Raw genomic sequence first — 18,028 nt, 5'->3', positions numbered from 1 at the left:
ACCAATAATAATAACTATATTTGTGTCCACACCAACAGTATTGTTCTGTTTATTCAAAGTGTGCACTGCAGTTTTGTTGTTTGTCACTTTAAATGCTCAAGCTCTTTAAAGAAAGATGGATTCTGATTGGCTGTTAATGTTTTTATCGTTCATCTGCTGGGGAAAAAAAAGCAGTCTGAAAGTGAGTCCAACAATATCATATTGTGGTGTGGACTCTCTTTAGAACTATTTTTAGAAATATATCTTTATCATTATAGTTATCATCCTCTGTGTGAACGAGCCTTTATTGTAAATATTTGTACCCTAATAAGTATAATAGTTTAAATCTCTTTAATTCCGAGGATTGTTTTCCTGACTTTCAAATCGAAATCCTTAGTAATTACAAGCGAAAAAAGTCATTAAATTTGATTGGTCAAAAAACTGTGGGAACCTCATTACCTCCAGTCTCCCCAGTTGACAACTGATTGTGTGGATTTATGAGCAAGCAGCTATCATAAGCATTAGCGCTGATGAACTCATAAGCAATCTCAAATAAGTGCTTTAATCTAGATAATATGCCAACAACAGCTAGAGCGCTGCCAGGAGTGCATGTCCTGCAGTCACAGGTGAAAGATTCTAAACAAACTTAGACTGTGTGTGTTGGATTCAGCTGATTTGTATGGTCTATCCCACTCACACACTGTCACATTACAACCCACCGGTTTGAATACAGGAAACAAGGGAGGATCACATGTAAGTGTGTTTCCCTCCGGGTATTTTTGTACCCTGTTTAAGTCAGTAATTACAGGTTTTATTACAGCATTTATATTTGGCATCAGTAGAGTTTATTTTCCTAACATTTAGATTCTACACCAACTTAATACAACAATAAACAATCAAAAATAATTAATAACAGTCCTAGCCAGATGCATGGTTAAGAAACAGTGAATTTATAAAATGAAAACTTCTTATTCTTTCTATCGATACACTCAATAATATATATACAGTTTGGGGTCATGTTTTTTTTTTTTTTATTTAATGTTTTTGTAAGAAGTCTCTTATGCCCATTAAGACTGCATTTACAGTGGGCTTCACAAATATTGGCATCCAAATATGAGCAAAACTGATTGAACGTTCAAAAGAACAGCATTTATTTGAAATGAAAATCTTTTGAAACATTATATATGTCTTTACTAACACTAGTAAAAGTAGTTTTGAACTTTCTTATTTCCTCAGTTATTTTGTCAATGCCAATTGAATTACTCCAAATCAATCTAAAAACAAACAAACAAATACTTTCACAATAAAGCTTAAAATTGTTTTCTCTTGCATGGGCAGTGCAAAATGTATCATTCTGTAATCAGTCACTGACTCAATCGGTCACTGACCCTCATTTTCACAAGACTGAAATCCTCTGCTCACATCTGCAAGCACAAACACACTTCATGCAGGTGTGTATCTGTCTGGAGGATGGAAGCTGTTATCTAAACTAACTGGGTCAGCGGGAGAAATCCAGAGCATGACATCTGGACACTGATACTCACAATCCTGTGTGTGTGCTTTAGGGAAACAGGATGAGTGGTGTAGCTGTTATTAATGTCATACTGCTGTTATTAAAGTCAAATTAGATTTCACTGGAGGACAGATGATTGGTTTAAAGTAGAAAAGAAGAAGACCATTTTATTTTTAAAAAAGAATTTTGTTGGGTTTAAATGATAATAAATATGAAGACAAATATTTGGACAATTTCTTCAGTAGATATACATAAGTGGAATGTCTTCATATATGATGAACAACACTTGTGTGAACTTGTCACTTTATAGCCTACTGTTCAAAACTTATTTATTTTTTACTTTACTTTAAAGGTGCCCTAGAATAAAAAAATGAATTTATCTTGGCATAGTTAAATAACAAGAGTTCAGTACATGGAAATGACATACAGTGAGTCTCAAACTCCATTGTTTCCTCCTTATTATATAAATCTCATTTGTTTAAAAGACCTCCGAAGAACAGGCGAATCTCAACATAACACCGACTGTTACGTAACAGTCGGGGTGTACGCCCCCAATATTTGCATATGCCAGCTCATGTTCAAGGAATTACACAAGGGCAGCCAGTATTAACGTCTGGATCTGTGCACAGCTGAATCATCAGACTAGGTAAGCAAGCAAGGACAACAGCGAAAAATGGCAGATGGAGCAATAATAACTGACATGATCCATGATAACAAGATATTTTTAGTGATATTTGTAAACTGTCTTTCTGAATGTTTCGTTAGCATGTTGCTAATGTACTGTTAAATGTGGTTAAAGTTACCATTGTTTCTTACTGTATTCACAGAGACAAGAGATAGGGCTGCACGATTAATCGCATGCTATTCTCACGCGCATTTCGTCAGTAAAGCCGGTTCCCTGATTACCGCTAAATCGGCATCACCTGCTTTCAAATGAAGCGGCATTTAATAGACAGAGCCGTAGGTCACTGAAAAGCCACGCAATATCGCGTTCATATCGCAGATGAATCGCCTGCGATAATGAACGCGATATTGCGTGGCTTGTCCGTGAACTACGGCTCCGTCTATTAAAAGGCGCTCCGTTTAAAAACAGGTGATGGCGATTTAGCGGTAATCAGGGAACCGGCTTTACTGACGAAATGCGCGTGAGAATAGCATGCGATTAATCGTGCAGCCCTAACAAGAGAGCCGTCGCTATTTTCATTATTAAACACTTGCAGTCTGTATAATTCATAAACACAACTTCATTCTTTATAAATCTCTCCAACAGTGTAGCATTAGCCATAAGCCACAGATCACAGCCTCAAATTCATTCAGAATCAAATGTAAACATCCAAATAAATATAGTACTCACATAATCCGACGCATGCTTGCAGTATGCATGATGAACACTTTGTAAAGATCCATTTTGAGGGTTATATTAGCTGTGTAAACTTTGTTTATGCACTGTTTAAGGCAAGCGTGAGCTCCGTGGGCGGGGAGCATGAGCATTTAAAGGGGCCACAACCTGAATCGGCACATTTCTAATTATGCCCCAAAATAGGCAGTTAAAAAAATTAATTAAAAAAAATCTATGGGGTATTTTGAGCTGAAACTTCACAGACACATTCAGGGGACACCTTAGACTTATATTACATCTTGTAAAAAAATGTTTGATGGCACCTTTAACTTAGCAAGGTTGCATTAATTGATCAAAGTTGGCAGTAAAGATTTTTTTACGTTCCCCAAGAAAATGTGTTTACTCGTAAAAACTTTTGCATTTTGCTGAAAAAAATGTGTTTTCTTGCAAAACTTTTGTGATGGAATAATATGAGGTGGGAGGGAAAGCTATATTTCAGTGCTTTTGTATGTGAACGCTAAGTTTCTCAGAGGAACGCAATAGTTTTGCGAGGAAACGCAAATATTACTCATTTCAGGGAAAAGCAATACTATTACAAGAGAATACAATACATTTGTGAGATAATCAAATGAAAAAAATTAAAATATAAATTTTCTTCCCATCTTTTTTTTTTTACCATCACCACATGTCCCTATAGGGGATCCATACAGTAAAAACTTTGGGCAGTTATTTAAAAGCCAATACCTAAATGACTCAGAAAAATGTGGAAGTATAAAGAAAAGTTGAGGAAATATCTAGCATAATTTATAAGCAGATTCCATTTGCGCAATGATATTCATACGTTTCAAGTGTTACTTCAGTGTCCCTTTTTGGTGCAATGTTTAATTTCCTTCTTTCTGACTGGACAGACCAGGGCCATCTCCCAAAACACCAATAATCCTCTGACAGAAACCCTCTTCTTGCGCATTATTATTTTTCCCCCTTTTTTTTTTTCTTTTTTTTATTTTTTTTTTATAAATCTCTCTATTCCAATACATCTGCCCCTCACCCACCCTTCCATCTTCTACATCTCTCCCTCTCCCCCACTGTGGGAGTTGAGTGTAATCCATGTGGATTATCATAGTGGGGAGGGCAAAGGCAGTGTGTGTGTGTGTGTATCTGCTTCTGTTTCAGTTCCTCCCAGCTGCACTGAACATAAGATGAGCATGAGAGAGTCCGACAGAGAGAAGACATCGGTGGAACTCTCAGAGGATTTATATAAAGAAATAGTGCGACAAAGAGAATGATGAAAGAATGAGATGTAAACATGAAGGGGGAACGATCAGGAATGGGGAGAAAAGAGCCGGATGCCATTATTTCAGAAGAACTTTCTGGGAAGATTTCTGTGTCATCCAAAACACACTTCTGAAGCTTCCGGATTGTCTGTTGGCCATAATCTGATATCAAGACTAGACTTGGATTACAGCACACAGTCTTGTCTTCAGGATCCAGTGAGCTGGAGATCACACATACTGGTGTTTTATGCACATGACAGGGGTTGATGGGTAGGATGAAGAGCATCACACTGCTCTGGGTGCTGTTTTCAAGTTGGACCATCCAAACACAAGCTCAGATGAGGATATCGCCTGAAACGTGAGTCCAGTTCATCTCAGCACAACTTCAGCTGTCTTAACCCTCAAAACACTTCCAACAACCCCACAAATAGAAGATATGCACAATGTGAGAGAGAACCTCATGTTTTTATGCTCTTGTATTGCTAAAAGTCACACTTGGACTTTGCCCTCACACATTTAAGAAACTCAAAGCAGAGATGAACCACTAATAGCACTCCTCTGATTCCTTGTGCAGAACGGCAGTATGTCTCCAGATCTCATCTTAATGCTTGCAGGTCATGACCTGCACACCTCCTGTCACTACTTGAATATAGCCAAAAGCACTGTAAGCCAAAGCTTAACCTCCATTGGCAACATTCACTCAAAATCCACACACGCAGCCTGTTTGGACAGACTTTTTGGTGTCTCAGAGAGCTTATGTAGTTCCTGAAAATCAAATTATGGAAAACATGCAAACCTTAATAAGCTTAAAATTTTTAGCGGTCACAGTGGCAGAGCAAAAGAAAATTGTGCCCCTGTGTTTTCATTAACAAGTTTTCCCTCACCTTCCTGAGAACCATTGCTGCTCTCACAAGAAATTGCAAATTGCTTCTGATTTCTGATTTCAAGGATCTCCTTGCCATTAATGATATCAAAATATGAGTTTTCTCTTTTTAATATATTTTAAAATGTAATATAGTCTTGTGATGGCAAAGCTGAAATTTCAGCAGTCATTACTCCAGTCTTTATCACATGATCCTTCTAATATGAAATCATTCTAATATGCTGATTTGCATTTTATTATTATCAATGTTGAAAACAGTTGTGCTGCTTATTATATTTGTTGGGACAGTGATAAATTAAGGATTTTTAATGAACAGAAAGTTTAAATATAAATCTTTTGTAACATTATAAATGTTCTTAATGTCACTTCTGATAAATTTAGTATTTCCTTGATGAAGTATTCATTTCTTCAAAAAAAAAAAAAAAACTTCCTGACCCCAAACTGCTATTGATGACTCATTCTGTACTACAGATTTTCATCCAATCAAATGCTCTCAAGAATGAGAATGTCCCTCCCCTAGACATCCATTTCCATTTCCATATCCATTTTAAAATGAATATCATGCTCACATGCTGTTGAACACGGATTTTCATATTGCTTAAAGGGTTAGTTCACCCAAAAATGAAATTTCTGTCATTGATTGCTCACCCTCATGTCGTTCCAAACCTGTAAGACTTTTGTTCATCTTCGGAACACAAATTAAGATATTTTTGATGAAATCCAAGAGGTTTTTTATCCTCAATAAAAAGCAATGAAATTACCACATTCAAGGTCCAGAAAAGTAGTAAAAGCATTGTTAAAATAGTCAACTTGACTACAGTGGTTCAACCTTAATGTTATGAAGCGACAAGAATACTTTTTGTGCGCAAACACAAACAAAAATAACTTTATTCAACAAATTCGTCTCTTCCCTGTAATTCTCTTATGCTGTTTACGTTCAGTGCTCCCAGGTTCTACGTCAGAACGCTGACTCAATATTGGCTGACGCCTGTTCACGTGAGCAGCACAACGCATACATGTGATGCTGATAAAAAAAAAAAAAAAAAATATCTTAATTTGTGTTCCGAAGATGAACGAAGGTCTCACGGGTTTGGAACGACATGAGGGTTCATTTTTGGGTGAACTAACCCTTTAAATAAAATGCAGCAAAAGTTATATTTAATGTATTTAATATTTAATGTCTAATGCTTTTTGTTTGTTTTGAACAGGGTTCAACAGTGGGTCAATGCCTTTGGAAAACAGATTTTGGCCTTGTCAAACAGATACTCAGGTGCCCAACTCTTACAGAAGGTTTGTATTGTGACCGTAAAAGAATGAGTAAATCTGACTCTTCTACTGTTTACCACTGCAGTTATATTTATTTTTACTCATGATAATAGATAATTCCTGAAAATCTGACTTTAACCCCTCTTTCAATCCTAAAATCAAAGCAATCAGGGACATATCTGATATTGTCTGATATTCTGCAGAGGAAGCAGGTTTAATCCGTAAATCACTACATTAGCAATGTGTCTAACTGCTGGTAAATGTCATATGCAGCTGTGTCCAGTTATCAGGCATCTGTCTGAATTTACACTACACTCTAATTAACACTACTTTGTACTGTTAACCATAGACCCGGTGCCAGCCTACGAGCAGCCCATCTGCCTACCAGAAAGACATACTGTATAACAACTAGTTTATATCTGACCTGAATATGTAGGTGTTCTTTCACCTTAAGGGTCTTTATTAGCGCAGCACAACAGCAGAATGTGCTTGAACAGTAAGGCAGGAAGAGGATTAACCTTCCCAGACTGCTGCATCTCCTCCTCCCTCTATTCCTTCCCTCTTTTTTGTTTTTGTTTGTCTAATCTAATCTCAGAATAGAGCCTGGTACTTTTACAGTGTTTTGTGGAGGTGGATTATCCCTGCCTGACCTCCTGTTCCAATGGCCAATAGGTGGAGAGTAGGACTCATTGAGATTCTGCTCTCAGTGGCCTTTGATACTGAGCTCTGATCTAGAGCTCGGCCTTTTATTTGCTTCAAACCATGCTTTATGGGGACAAAATGTTCCCACAAATATAGCGAAATTTTATACCAGAAATTTTTGACCTTGTGGAGACATTTTTTTTTTTGGTCCCCATGAGGAAAACAGCTTATTAATCATACTAAATGGTGTTTTATTTTTTTGAAAATGTAAAAATGAACAAAGTTTTCTGAGGGTTTCTGAGGGAATATACAGTTTGTACAGTATAAAAATCATTGTGTCTATGGAAAGTCCCCATACAACATGAAAACCCAATGTGTGTGTGTGTGTGTGTGTGTAGAAATATCAAGATGTGGAGCCTATTGTCAAGATGGTGGAAGTGGATGGTTTAAAGATGGTGAGGGAATTTGCTGAAGAAATGGAGAACATGCTGGGCAGGAAGATGAAGTCGGTCAAGGTCTGAGAAATCAGTATATTGCAGTGATAATGTATAATTATAAAATTCATACAATGAAAAATTTTATTTATTTATTTATTTGTTGTTTTTAATATCTGGATGATCAATAAGAAGGCAAACTCCTGAATTATTTTTATGTGTGTTTTATATAGAGAATGGCAGAGATAGCAGAGGATGCAGATTTCTATCATGAATATAATGCCACATTACAGGTGAGCTATCCATCCATCCATCCTTCCCCTTATTCTCCTGTTCATCCCTCAGTCTATATTCAGTTATTTCCACTTGTTCCTCTGCAGTTTGACTACTACAATTCCATGATGATTAACACAGTGGACGAGGATGGGAACAATGTAGAGCTGGGAGGTGATTTTCCTCTGGAGGAGAATGAACACTTCAACAATCTGCCTGTCAATACTCTGCAGAGTGTCATACAAGTGCCCACCAATGTCTATAACAAAGGTAAGACACAGAAGTGAAAAAGTGCATTTTCATCCCTGATTAGAAGCTGAAGATAAAGCAGATCTCTCTCTGTCTCTCAGATCCTGATATTCTGAACGGAGTGTTTATGTCAGAAGCTCTGAATGACGTGTTTATCAGTAACTTTGAGAAGGACCCGACTCTAACCTGGCAGTACTTTGGCAGTTCAACTGGATTTTTCAGACTTTACCCTGGTAATCATCAAAAACCTTACCCCTTCAAATGCACCATTGCAGGTTAATGAACATGCAGTTTTGCTCATTCAGACACAGGACAGAGAGCTGGGAGTCTGATTGACACAGAATTACTGGTGTAATTTGTGGTGACAATGACTCAGGCTCTTCTCTCTGCCTCTCTCATTCATCATAATGTCATCACAGTATTGACACAGTAACCAAACCAATAAACTCTTCCCAGATCTTACATGCTTACATGAAATCCTTCTTTCTCTCTCTCTCTCTCTCTCTCTCATGGAGAGGAGACAGTAAACATATTAAATTATATGCTTTTTAAGGTATCAAGTGGACACCTGATGAAAATGGAGTTGTCACGTTTGATGGCAGGAATCGCAACTGGTGAGTCTTTGAATGTGTGTGGATGCACAGTATAAAACTACAATAGTGTCTAGTTTGGGGTGAGTTTTTGTAAGACATTAATACTTTTATTCAGCAAGGATGCATTAAACTGCTCAAAAATGACACTATAGACATTTACATTTTAACAAAACATTTCTATTTCAAATAAATGCTGTTCTTTGGAACAACACAGTACATCAAAGAAATGTATCATGGTTTTGAACAAAAATATTAAGCAGCACTACCATTTTCAACATTGATAATAATAATAAGAAATGTTTCTTGAGCAGTGAATCAGCATATTATGTGTGTACATTTTTGTATGTACAATATTGACATATTTATAGCACTAAAACGTAAAAGTACTAAGCAAAAAAAAAAACTAAATATTTACGAATCTTTCATGTCATAAAGATATAATTTCGCTTTTATCATTTTGTACATAAATGCAAGATCCTTAAACCACATCCCAAACCTAAATATACCCATTTTATACAGAATGTTAAAAGAATAAAACAAAATGGACAGCAATGTGTAGAAAAATTACAATTTTAGTAAAAATATAACATTAAAACGATATTTAGAGCCACTAATCCTACACCTACCCCTAAACCTACCCATAACCATATCTTAAAACTATACTGTTATAAATAAAAGAATAACATACAAACAAGCATATTCACAATAATTTATTTATTGCGAAAATGTCAAAAGTGGTACCAAAAGTAGATTTTATAGGGTACAGAACAGAATTTAACTTATTAATCCATGAAAATATGAATCCGGCTTCTTTTCAAATGTCAATCCACTGAAACACGGCATGTTGCAATCTGTGACGAAGCAGGCAAGAACCAATGAGCATTCGATATCAGTGCCGTAAACCATGTCGTAAAGCTTCTTGAGGGCGCAACTTTCAAATTTGAATCATAAGTGTGGGCTTTGACTGTGATGGTTGCTGCTGAGAATGAAGATAAAGATCGCCGGATAAAAGGCTAAATTTGGATATGTTTCTTACAAACATATGGATTCTAAAGATTTGGAGTACAGCAAACAAATAAAATTGATGTGATTTATGTTGTGCTTTGGTGTATCTTATGGTTGTATTGTTAGTCGCTGCATAGGAGAAAATGCCTTCTGTGTTGCACAGCAAACAAACTAAATATTACAAAATGGTTAAACAATTACAGAAATTTTATTCATTTTAAGGTTTCAAAGTGTAGTCTTGTTTAACATTATGTACTTCTCCGAAACGAGTTTGCAGCACAAGTCACGAACAGAAATGTTATTTCAAATTAAGTAGTTGAATAAACTACATTCACTAAATTCGACTAAAAACATGCATTGATATGACAATTGAATACAACAGATTTAAAACATTAATGCCACGATTGTATTCTTAATACATGGTAATTCATACATATTCACACTTGGATACGTACATTTTCGTTTTATTGCTGTTAATGTGTAAATATTTTTACGTTTTAGTGCTATATAAATACATCCATATCGTGCGTTTTTGTGTGTATGAAACGTAAGTAAACGTACATGTGGAAGAACCACAATTTACGTAAAAATACATGTATTCTCATGAGAATACATTGGCATAAGAGACTTAATAAAAAAAAAAATTATAATCCTACAGACCCCAAACTTTTGAACAGCAGTGTGAACACTTCAACATCAACTAGTCAGTGGGATGTGTGAATGGCAGCTGAATGTAGTGCAAAAGAATGAAACAAAATGTAAAACTTTAAAAGTTGAATTATTTTTAACCTGACACACCATCTTAAAAACGTGACGCTAATGACAGAAGTTCAAGTTTTTCACCTCTCCTAACCATCAAGGACTCAAGGCGACATCAAGATTAGTGATGTGGCCGCAGTCCAGGGTCAAGGAGCAGCGGGTCTGATCTCAGTGAAAGATTTTAATCTTGCTTCCTTTCCGTGACTGACTTCTTCATCTGCCCAGTTTCCTTAAACACCTTCTGCCAGGACTAACACTATTACAGCTAATGCACGCAATCTCTTTAGCAGTAATGAACGCAAAGTACAGACACGCTGTATTGTGTTACGTTCTGAAGAGCTACAGCGATCACTTGCTGTGTATATGTAATCTGAGTAGTTCTGCGATACGAGTAAGTTAAATAACCACAAGTAAGCTAATTAAAAATGTGTATACTGGACTATTGCTATAATGTTCAGTTTCAAGTTTCAGTCTCTCTCTCACTTTCTTATTGTGATCTCATTATTTCCTTCTCTCAGAACATTACGCAGATGAGATTTCACACTCTGTTATCCGGTTGAGGAATTATTACTGTGAAAGGTCTTGACTGTTTGTCAATGGCCATCTGAGTTATTTTACTATATATTTTCATTTTAGTTTCAGTAATTTTTTTGGTCATCTTTATTAGTTTTATGTATATATATATATATATATATATATATATATATATATATATATATATATATATATATATATACAGGGAGTGCAGAATTATTAGGCAAGTTGATTTTCTGATCATATTTTTTTCCCAAGCACATTTTACCAATTCCAATCCACATCAATCTTAATAACTACTATTAATATTGTTTTTAATCATTTATAAGTGATATATAATTGTTCATGAAGGCTGGAAATGAAAATGCCTTATATTCAGGTGTGCAGAATTATTAGGCAAGTTTTCTTTTACAGGCAAAATGAGCCAAAAAAGAGATTTAACTCAGACTGAAAAGTCAAAAATTATTAAATACTCATGAGAAGGACGCAATACTAATGCAATACTAGAAATTGCAAAGTTAAAGCATGACCAAGGGACAGCAAAATGCTCATTGGGTCAGCGGGGTCAGACAAAAACAGGTGGAAAAGAAAAGACACATGTTAACTGCAAAATAATTAAGAATTAAGGTGAAGAATTAAGTGTGAAACCATCAGGAACCCTTTAGTCTCCAGCGCCACCATTTTCCAGAGCTGCAACCTACCTGGAGTCTCCAGAAGTGCAAGGTGTCAGGATCTCAGAGACTTAGGTTAGCTAAAGAATCCTAAAAAATGACCTGCACTTGATAAGAATCACAAGCTGAAGTGTTATAAAATACATGAAGACTGGGTTTTAATAGGGCTTATAGACAGACAGCTTGAGAATGACTCCTGATGGACCAGCACCACATCCTCTTGTACCACTGTTTGAAGAATTTATCCAGAATCTGGCAGTAAGGTGTTTGAGTTCACTTTTAGTCCATCTCTTATCCTGAAATGTCTGTCTTGCAGAGATGGACTAAAAATGATCTTCCAAAACTTACTGCCAGATTCTGGAAGATAAATTCTTCAAACAGTGGTACAAGAGGATGTGGTGCTGGTCCTTCAGGAGTCACTCTCAAGCTGTCTGTTTATAAGGCCTATAAAAACCCAGTCTTCATGTATTTTATAACACTTCAGCTTGTGATTCTTATCAAGTGCGGGTCATTTTTTAGGATTCTTTAGCTAACCTAAGTCTCTGAGATCCTGAGACCTTGCACTTCTGGAGACTCCAGGTAGGTTGCAGTTCTGGAAAATGGTGGCGCTGGAGACTAAAGGGTTCCTGATGGTTTCACACATAATTCTTAATTATTTTGCAGTTAACGTGTCTTTTCTTTTCCACCTGTTTTTGTCTGACCCCGCTGACCCAATGAGCATTTTGCTGTCCCTTGGTCATGCTTTAACTTTGCAATTTCTAGTATTGCGTCCTTCTCATGAGTATTTAATAATTTTTGACTTTTCAGTCTGAGTTAAATCTCTTTTTTGGCTCATTTTGCCTGTAAAAGAAAACTTGCCTAATAATTCTGCACACCTGAATATAAGGCATTTTTCATTTCCAGCCTTCATGAACAATTATATATCACTTATAAATGATTAAAAACAATATTAATAGTAGTTATTAAGATTGATGTGGATTGGAATTGGTAAAATGTGCTTGGGAAAAAAATATGATCAGAAAATCAACTTGCCTAATAATTCTGCACTCCCTGTATATATATATATATATTTCTATTTAGAAATATTAATATTATAGCTATTTCTATTTAGCTTTTTGTATTTTTGTTACATACTTTAACTTAAAACTTATTTCATTTATTGCCAGTGCAACATTTCTGATCTTGTTTAAGTTTAGGTGTTTCATCATATATTTTTATTTTATTTTCAGCTTTGTTTCAATTCATGATTTTTAATAGTAAACAACACTGATCTGAGCTTTTAAGCATTTCAAAAATTCCTTTAAAAACACTCCTCTCAAACGGTATGACAACGGTATGAAAGTCCCCCTGTGTTGAAAATCAAGTTTTTAATGTTGTTTATAAGTCCATGTGGTGTTTTTAATATGCTTTAAGACAAACCATGTGCAAATCAGTCAACAACATTGCTGAATACTTTCTCCTTAAAACTGCAGTGATCCAAAGACAAGGATTTAAGAAGTTTAAGAAACGCGGTTTGAAATCGCCCTTGTTCTCTATGTCACAAACATGTTGTAACCAATCCCGTGTGGGGCGGTCTTTAGCATATCATTAACTATGCTGCGAAGCAGGGGAGTCTCAAGAGAAGCCAGGTTATTGCGGTATATTTTTCTGTTGATATGAAAAATTGGGTACATTTGGCAATATAGCGACTGAATTATGTGTATGATGTATATTACGATGTTATGATGAACTATATGCCTTTTCCACTAGTTGTTCAAAGCATTTCTAAGGATACTGATTTTTAGAGGGCAGCTGTCTGGCTCTGAGATGGCAAACGGGAACATGGTTTGTGTAACATTGGCAACACATTATTAGCTGTTTAATAACGTAGTCGAGGAAAAGGCTAATTATATTAATTACTACGTTATGTGTCCGATGTTGTAGAGAGAGATACATAAAACGCATTACCATTCTGATACATTGACTTGTAGACGACCCTGTATAATTCACTCTTCCACTTGTCCTTCTGAATCAGTTTCTGGTTCAAACATATATGGCTGAATTAAACTAGTATTTCCCATTGCCATCGTGCAACGTTTACAACAGTAAAGTCGACCGAGTGGCTCAGGTATTCTGAGTTTGTGTGATTGAGTGGGGGCAGGGACTAATTTGCATATTCATGGATCCGCGTATACTAAATGAAGCAAGGGTGTAGAGTTACATTCAAGCTATTTTAAGGCATGAAGAATTAGAGTTTAAATGTGTCATTTTGGTAATCAGAGATCAGTTTTAAGGGATAAATTTATTGACTACAGGGGGACTTAAGAGAATGCTTGTTTTTTTTCTCTTTCTCAGGTACATCCAGGCAGCCACGTCCCCCAAAGACATCATCATCGCTGTGGATATCAGCGGCAGTATGAAGGGTTTGAGGCTCACTATTGCTAAACACACCATCAACACCATTCTAGACACACTCGGGGAAAACGACTTTGTCAACGTCATTGCAGTAAGAACAGAAATCCAAACCAGACTTAAAAAAGCATTTCAAATCTGAGTTATTATCTTCAATAAAAGTTCATATTTTTTCTCTTTCCAGTACAGTGATTACGTCCGGTATGTAGAACCCTGTTTTAAAGGCACTCTGGTACAGGCCGACTTGGATAACCGTGAGGTAATCTTTTCTCTGCTTGCACAGAGCAGTGAATTCACTTGCCAGTTGAGATTTTAATATTTGCTGCATTCATACATTTCTAGCACTTCAAACTTTTGGTGGAGGAGTTGCAGGTAAAAGGTGAAGGAAAGGTGAAGAAAGCCATGAAAGAGTCCTTCAAGATCCTGAACGAGGTGAGCGTGTTAGTGTTTGAGGGATGTATATCCATATAGAAATATGGATATATCAAAAGTCTGTGTGTGCGTAGGCAGCAGCAGAAGGCAGGGGTAGTTTATGTAACCAGGCAATCATGTTGATTACTGATGGAGCCATGGAGGATTTCCAGAAGGTGTTTGAGGAGTTCAACTGGCCAGACCGCAAGGTACCAAATGCGCAAACAAAAAAAGAGTCACTATGGATACATGCTTTACCTGTGTGCATAATCTGATAACATAATACGCTATCAAACAGGTGCGCGTGTTCACATATCTAATTGGACGAGAGCTAACATTTGCTGACAATGTCAAATGGATTGCCTGCAACAATAAAGGTGAGATCTAATTAAAGCAGAGCACTGTGGGAAACTACCTGAGCTAGTGAGTTCTATTAGTTGTACACAAAATGTGCATTGTGCGCACTTTGTACAGTATTTATAATGCATATAATGTTTCAATTTCCATTACCCTAACCCTTCCAGTCATGTGTTACAAAATTAAAAAAAAAAAAAAATCACATTACTGTATATATTTGTTTTATTTATATATCATTATAGTATGTATTAATATTTTAAATTAACATATTTTTATACTTTATTTATATTTTATTTTTTTTTATTTTGTTGCACGTCATTTGTCATTTTTATTATTTTTTGTTATTTCTAGCTTCAATTAATTTTAGTTTTAGTAATTTTAGTGCTTGAACTTATTTAAGTTAATTTCTAATTTAAGTTAAATTTTTTTCATCCGATATTTAGATTTTACTTTATTTCAGCTTTATTTCAATTACTGATAATAATTTTTAATAGTTTTATTTTGAGTTAACAATAACAACACTAATAACAAAGGGCAGTTTCAAGCCAATTTAATATTTTACAGCAAAATTATAATGACAATAGAAATTTCCAAGATCTTTTTTTAAATTTCCCTGTCTTTTCCAGGCTTGGAAATCACAATTTTAAAAATTCTTGATATTTCCATGCTTTCCACGACCCGTTCTAATATCATTTTAATGAAATATTGTGACATCTATGCCCTCTGCTGGTAACAAGATCAAATAAATCACATTTTCACATTACCGTTGTTTTTGTGTGCTTGTAATTAGGTTACTACACCCATATCTCTACTCTGGCGGATGTACAGGAGAATGTGATGGAATATCTTCATGTGCTGAGCAGGCCAATGGTCATCAACCATGATCATGACATCATCTGGACAGAGGCTTACATGGACAGTGTGGTGAGCTGCTTACCTTTTCTCATTCACCCTCTCTGTTTTTGCAGAAGTCGTACACAAAAGTTGATGTTGCATATTCTCCCAAACCTTCAGACTGATCATTTTTGCCTTCATTAATCTTGAACCTCTCATGATTTCATTATCTGATTCCGAATGTGATCTTGCTATGTCTGTTACTTCATTATGTCTGTCATTATTTCCTGTCATCCCATTCCAGCTACCCAATACAGCTGAGGTAAATTCTTTCGTTCTCCGCAGTAGATCGAAATATACCCTGTATACATCCAAATGCAGTAGTTCATCTGTTCTTGCAGTTTAGAGTTCATAGCTTCTCTTTTAGATAGTTTTTAGATATATTTTAGTATTTAGAAATTCTGATCTCTGTGAAGTTTTTAATTTAATCAAAGTCCTCATCGATTGTCTAGTGGATTTTCAGTCAAAAGCAACAGGAATTCAGGTCTAAATGTGAATGTTAGGTCTGGTCATCTGTGCTCAAATTTAGAGAGAAAAGAGTAGGAAAACTGATATCAATTCATTCAAAAAACTCAGAGTCTGAAGCCATTTTTTCTCAGTTTCAGTGTTGGCTTAGTAACTGTATTTTGGGTAACACTTTATATTGGTTGATTCTTTATTGGTTGCTGATGCAGTAATCATTAATGAATGGTTTAGCTCTCCATGAGTCATACATTATCTCAAGATTATCTGTGCATTAATTAAGCATGAATTCATTCATTTTAGTGAACCTGTACTGTAAAGCATTACGTATTTTGCCTTTGCAAGGTAGAGCAATAAGGAACTGATTCCACCTACCAGTGAAGCACCTGCTCTTAATGGAAGTATCCTATGGTCTCATTCAGGATTTCATTCACTTCACAGGCCTGGCTGGGATTTACCATTAGTTCAGTCTGTGTTATCTCTCTCCCTCTTTCTCGTCTTTCAGCTTTTTAACACACAGGCTGAGAGTTTGCTGCTGATGACCTCTGTGGCCATGCCTGTGTTCAGCAAGAAAGAAGAAACAGTGAGTTGCCAAAAACAAACTTAAAAGCTCCTTCAGCTCTTTCAGAAATGACTCTTGACCTGCCTAATAAATTAAGGGAAAGTGCAGCTCCACAAAAAAAGTCTGGACAAACAGAGACATCTCTGTCATTCAGTTCATTATGCAATTAAGTCTCATTCAACAAGGATAGAAAGTATGAATGTGTAAAAATTGTTTATACATAACTATTAATTAAACAATGAATAATTAAATACATAATTAAAATAACATAAGAACATTTAGGCTTTTACTGTTGTTGTCATGATAATAGACCAGTCTTAAATAAAGAATAGAATAAATAATGTTTTAATAAATAATAGTAATAGTTGTTTTTGAACGAATCGGTTGACTGAATTATTCAAAAATGTACACTTAAAAAAAAAAAAAAAAAAACAGCAATTTGTCGCCTCCTCCTGGCTGACCGCTGTAACCTGCAGAAAGGTCACTTGACGAATCTGTTTAGTGATTCGAATAACTGTTATGAATAAAATTGCTCACCGCAGGGTTGCCAACTTTGGGACTTTGGCTGGAGTGAGACTTTGTAAAAATTTCAGTTTGCGCGTGTGCGCGGAGAAAAATGTTTGGTAACCCTAATTTTAAAAATCAATGTCAGTCCATGTTTACTTAGTATCATTGGGGTGAAATAATTTATTTTATTTTTTGTCAGTTTTGTTACCTGACAGGGGCGGAGCCAGACACTGTAAACATTCGGGGCTTAGCCCAAATCTATATTTGTCCAAAGACATTTCAATTTTCTATTAATAGCTTTACTGACATGAAAGGAGCTTTTGTTGTCGTATTCTTGTTCAGAAAATGTACATTATTTGAGATTGTAATTTGTAAAACTTTGTTGGATGTACCTCCGCTAGGGGGGTCCGGGGGCATGCCTCCCCGGAAGAAAATTTAGTACATTTTAAGGTTAAATGCATCAATCTGGTGCACTCTGGAAACTCAAAATTAAGAGCTTCAACCCATGTACAGTGTGCAAATTGAACAAAGAAACAGCATTGCCTTGTACCTGGACATTAAAAAGGGTTCAAACATTTTTTTTTACAATACTTTTGTACTCATTTCTTTTTAAAAGATATATCCTTGAGCTTTTATTTTGATCACCAGATCACCAGCTGATCGCGTGCGCAAATGCGCTCACTTCTCTTTAAAACAGGCAGCACAGACTGTATATACTTAATCACTGTCTTTTGCTGTTTTATAAAGGCACAAAGCCATATCACAGTTTCGATTTTAGTTCGTTGGCAAACGTAAGTTTTAAATTTTCAGTTCATTATGAAACGGTGGCGGCAGCAGAGGGTCATTAATGGAAAACACTGAATGAATGTATCTGATAAATGTGCTAAAGTTGTCATATCGGTTGTTATGTAACAAAACGTATATAACGTACTCGGTTACTTACGTAACCTCGGTTCCCTGAGAGATAAGGGAACGAGTATTGCGTTGCAAACGCTATGAGAAAACTCTGGCCAGCGGCGGAGTGTGCACG

At 35.9% G+C, this 18,028-nt stretch overlaps 2 protein-coding genes across 3 annotated transcripts in view; one reads left to right on the top strand and one right to left on the bottom strand.

Moving 5' to 3' along the window:
* cacna1c (calcium channel, voltage-dependent, L type, alpha 1C subunit) overlaps positions 1–18,028 on the bottom strand; it is a 187,927-nt gene that overhangs the window by 168,746 nt on the left and 1,153 nt on the right. For both annotated transcript variants that reach the window (XM_048156334.1, XM_048156335.1), the window contains exon 2: positions 16,305–16,486. The gene's annotated coding sequence lies outside the window, so the exon portion shown is untranslated. The remainder of the gene's footprint in view (positions 1–16,304; positions 16,487–18,028) is intronic.
* Positions 4,138–18,028, top strand: part of cacna2d4a (calcium channel, voltage-dependent, alpha 2/delta subunit 4a) — a 53,749-nt gene continuing 39,858 nt past the window's right edge. The window contains exons 1-16 of the mRNA XM_048156314.1: positions 4,138–4,215; positions 4,366–4,463; positions 6,197–6,278; positions 7,295–7,411; positions 7,564–7,623; positions 7,711–7,873; positions 7,954–8,085; positions 8,406–8,466; positions 13,749–13,899; positions 13,990–14,064; positions 14,148–14,237; positions 14,312–14,425; positions 14,515–14,593; positions 15,364–15,497; positions 15,712–15,729; positions 16,435–16,512. Of these exons, the coding sequence (XP_048012271.1) occupies positions 4,138–4,215; positions 4,366–4,463; positions 6,197–6,278; positions 7,295–7,411; positions 7,564–7,623; positions 7,711–7,873; positions 7,954–8,085; positions 8,406–8,466; positions 13,749–13,899; positions 13,990–14,064; positions 14,148–14,237; positions 14,312–14,425; positions 14,515–14,593; positions 15,364–15,497; positions 15,712–15,729; positions 16,435–16,512 (1,530 nt within the window). The remainder of the gene's footprint in view (positions 4,216–4,365; positions 4,464–6,196; positions 6,279–7,294; positions 7,412–7,563; positions 7,624–7,710; positions 7,874–7,953; positions 8,086–8,405; positions 8,467–13,748; positions 13,900–13,989; positions 14,065–14,147; positions 14,238–14,311; positions 14,426–14,514; positions 14,594–15,363; positions 15,498–15,711; positions 15,730–16,434; positions 16,513–18,028) is intronic.

This window comes from Megalobrama amblycephala, linkage group LG14, assembly GCF_018812025.1.
Source record: "Megalobrama amblycephala isolate DHTTF-2021 linkage group LG14, ASM1881202v1, whole genome shotgun sequence".
NCBI lineage: Eukaryota > Metazoa > Chordata > Actinopteri > Cypriniformes > Xenocyprididae > Megalobrama > Megalobrama amblycephala.
This window is presented reverse-complemented; position numbering and strand designations above follow the sequence as displayed.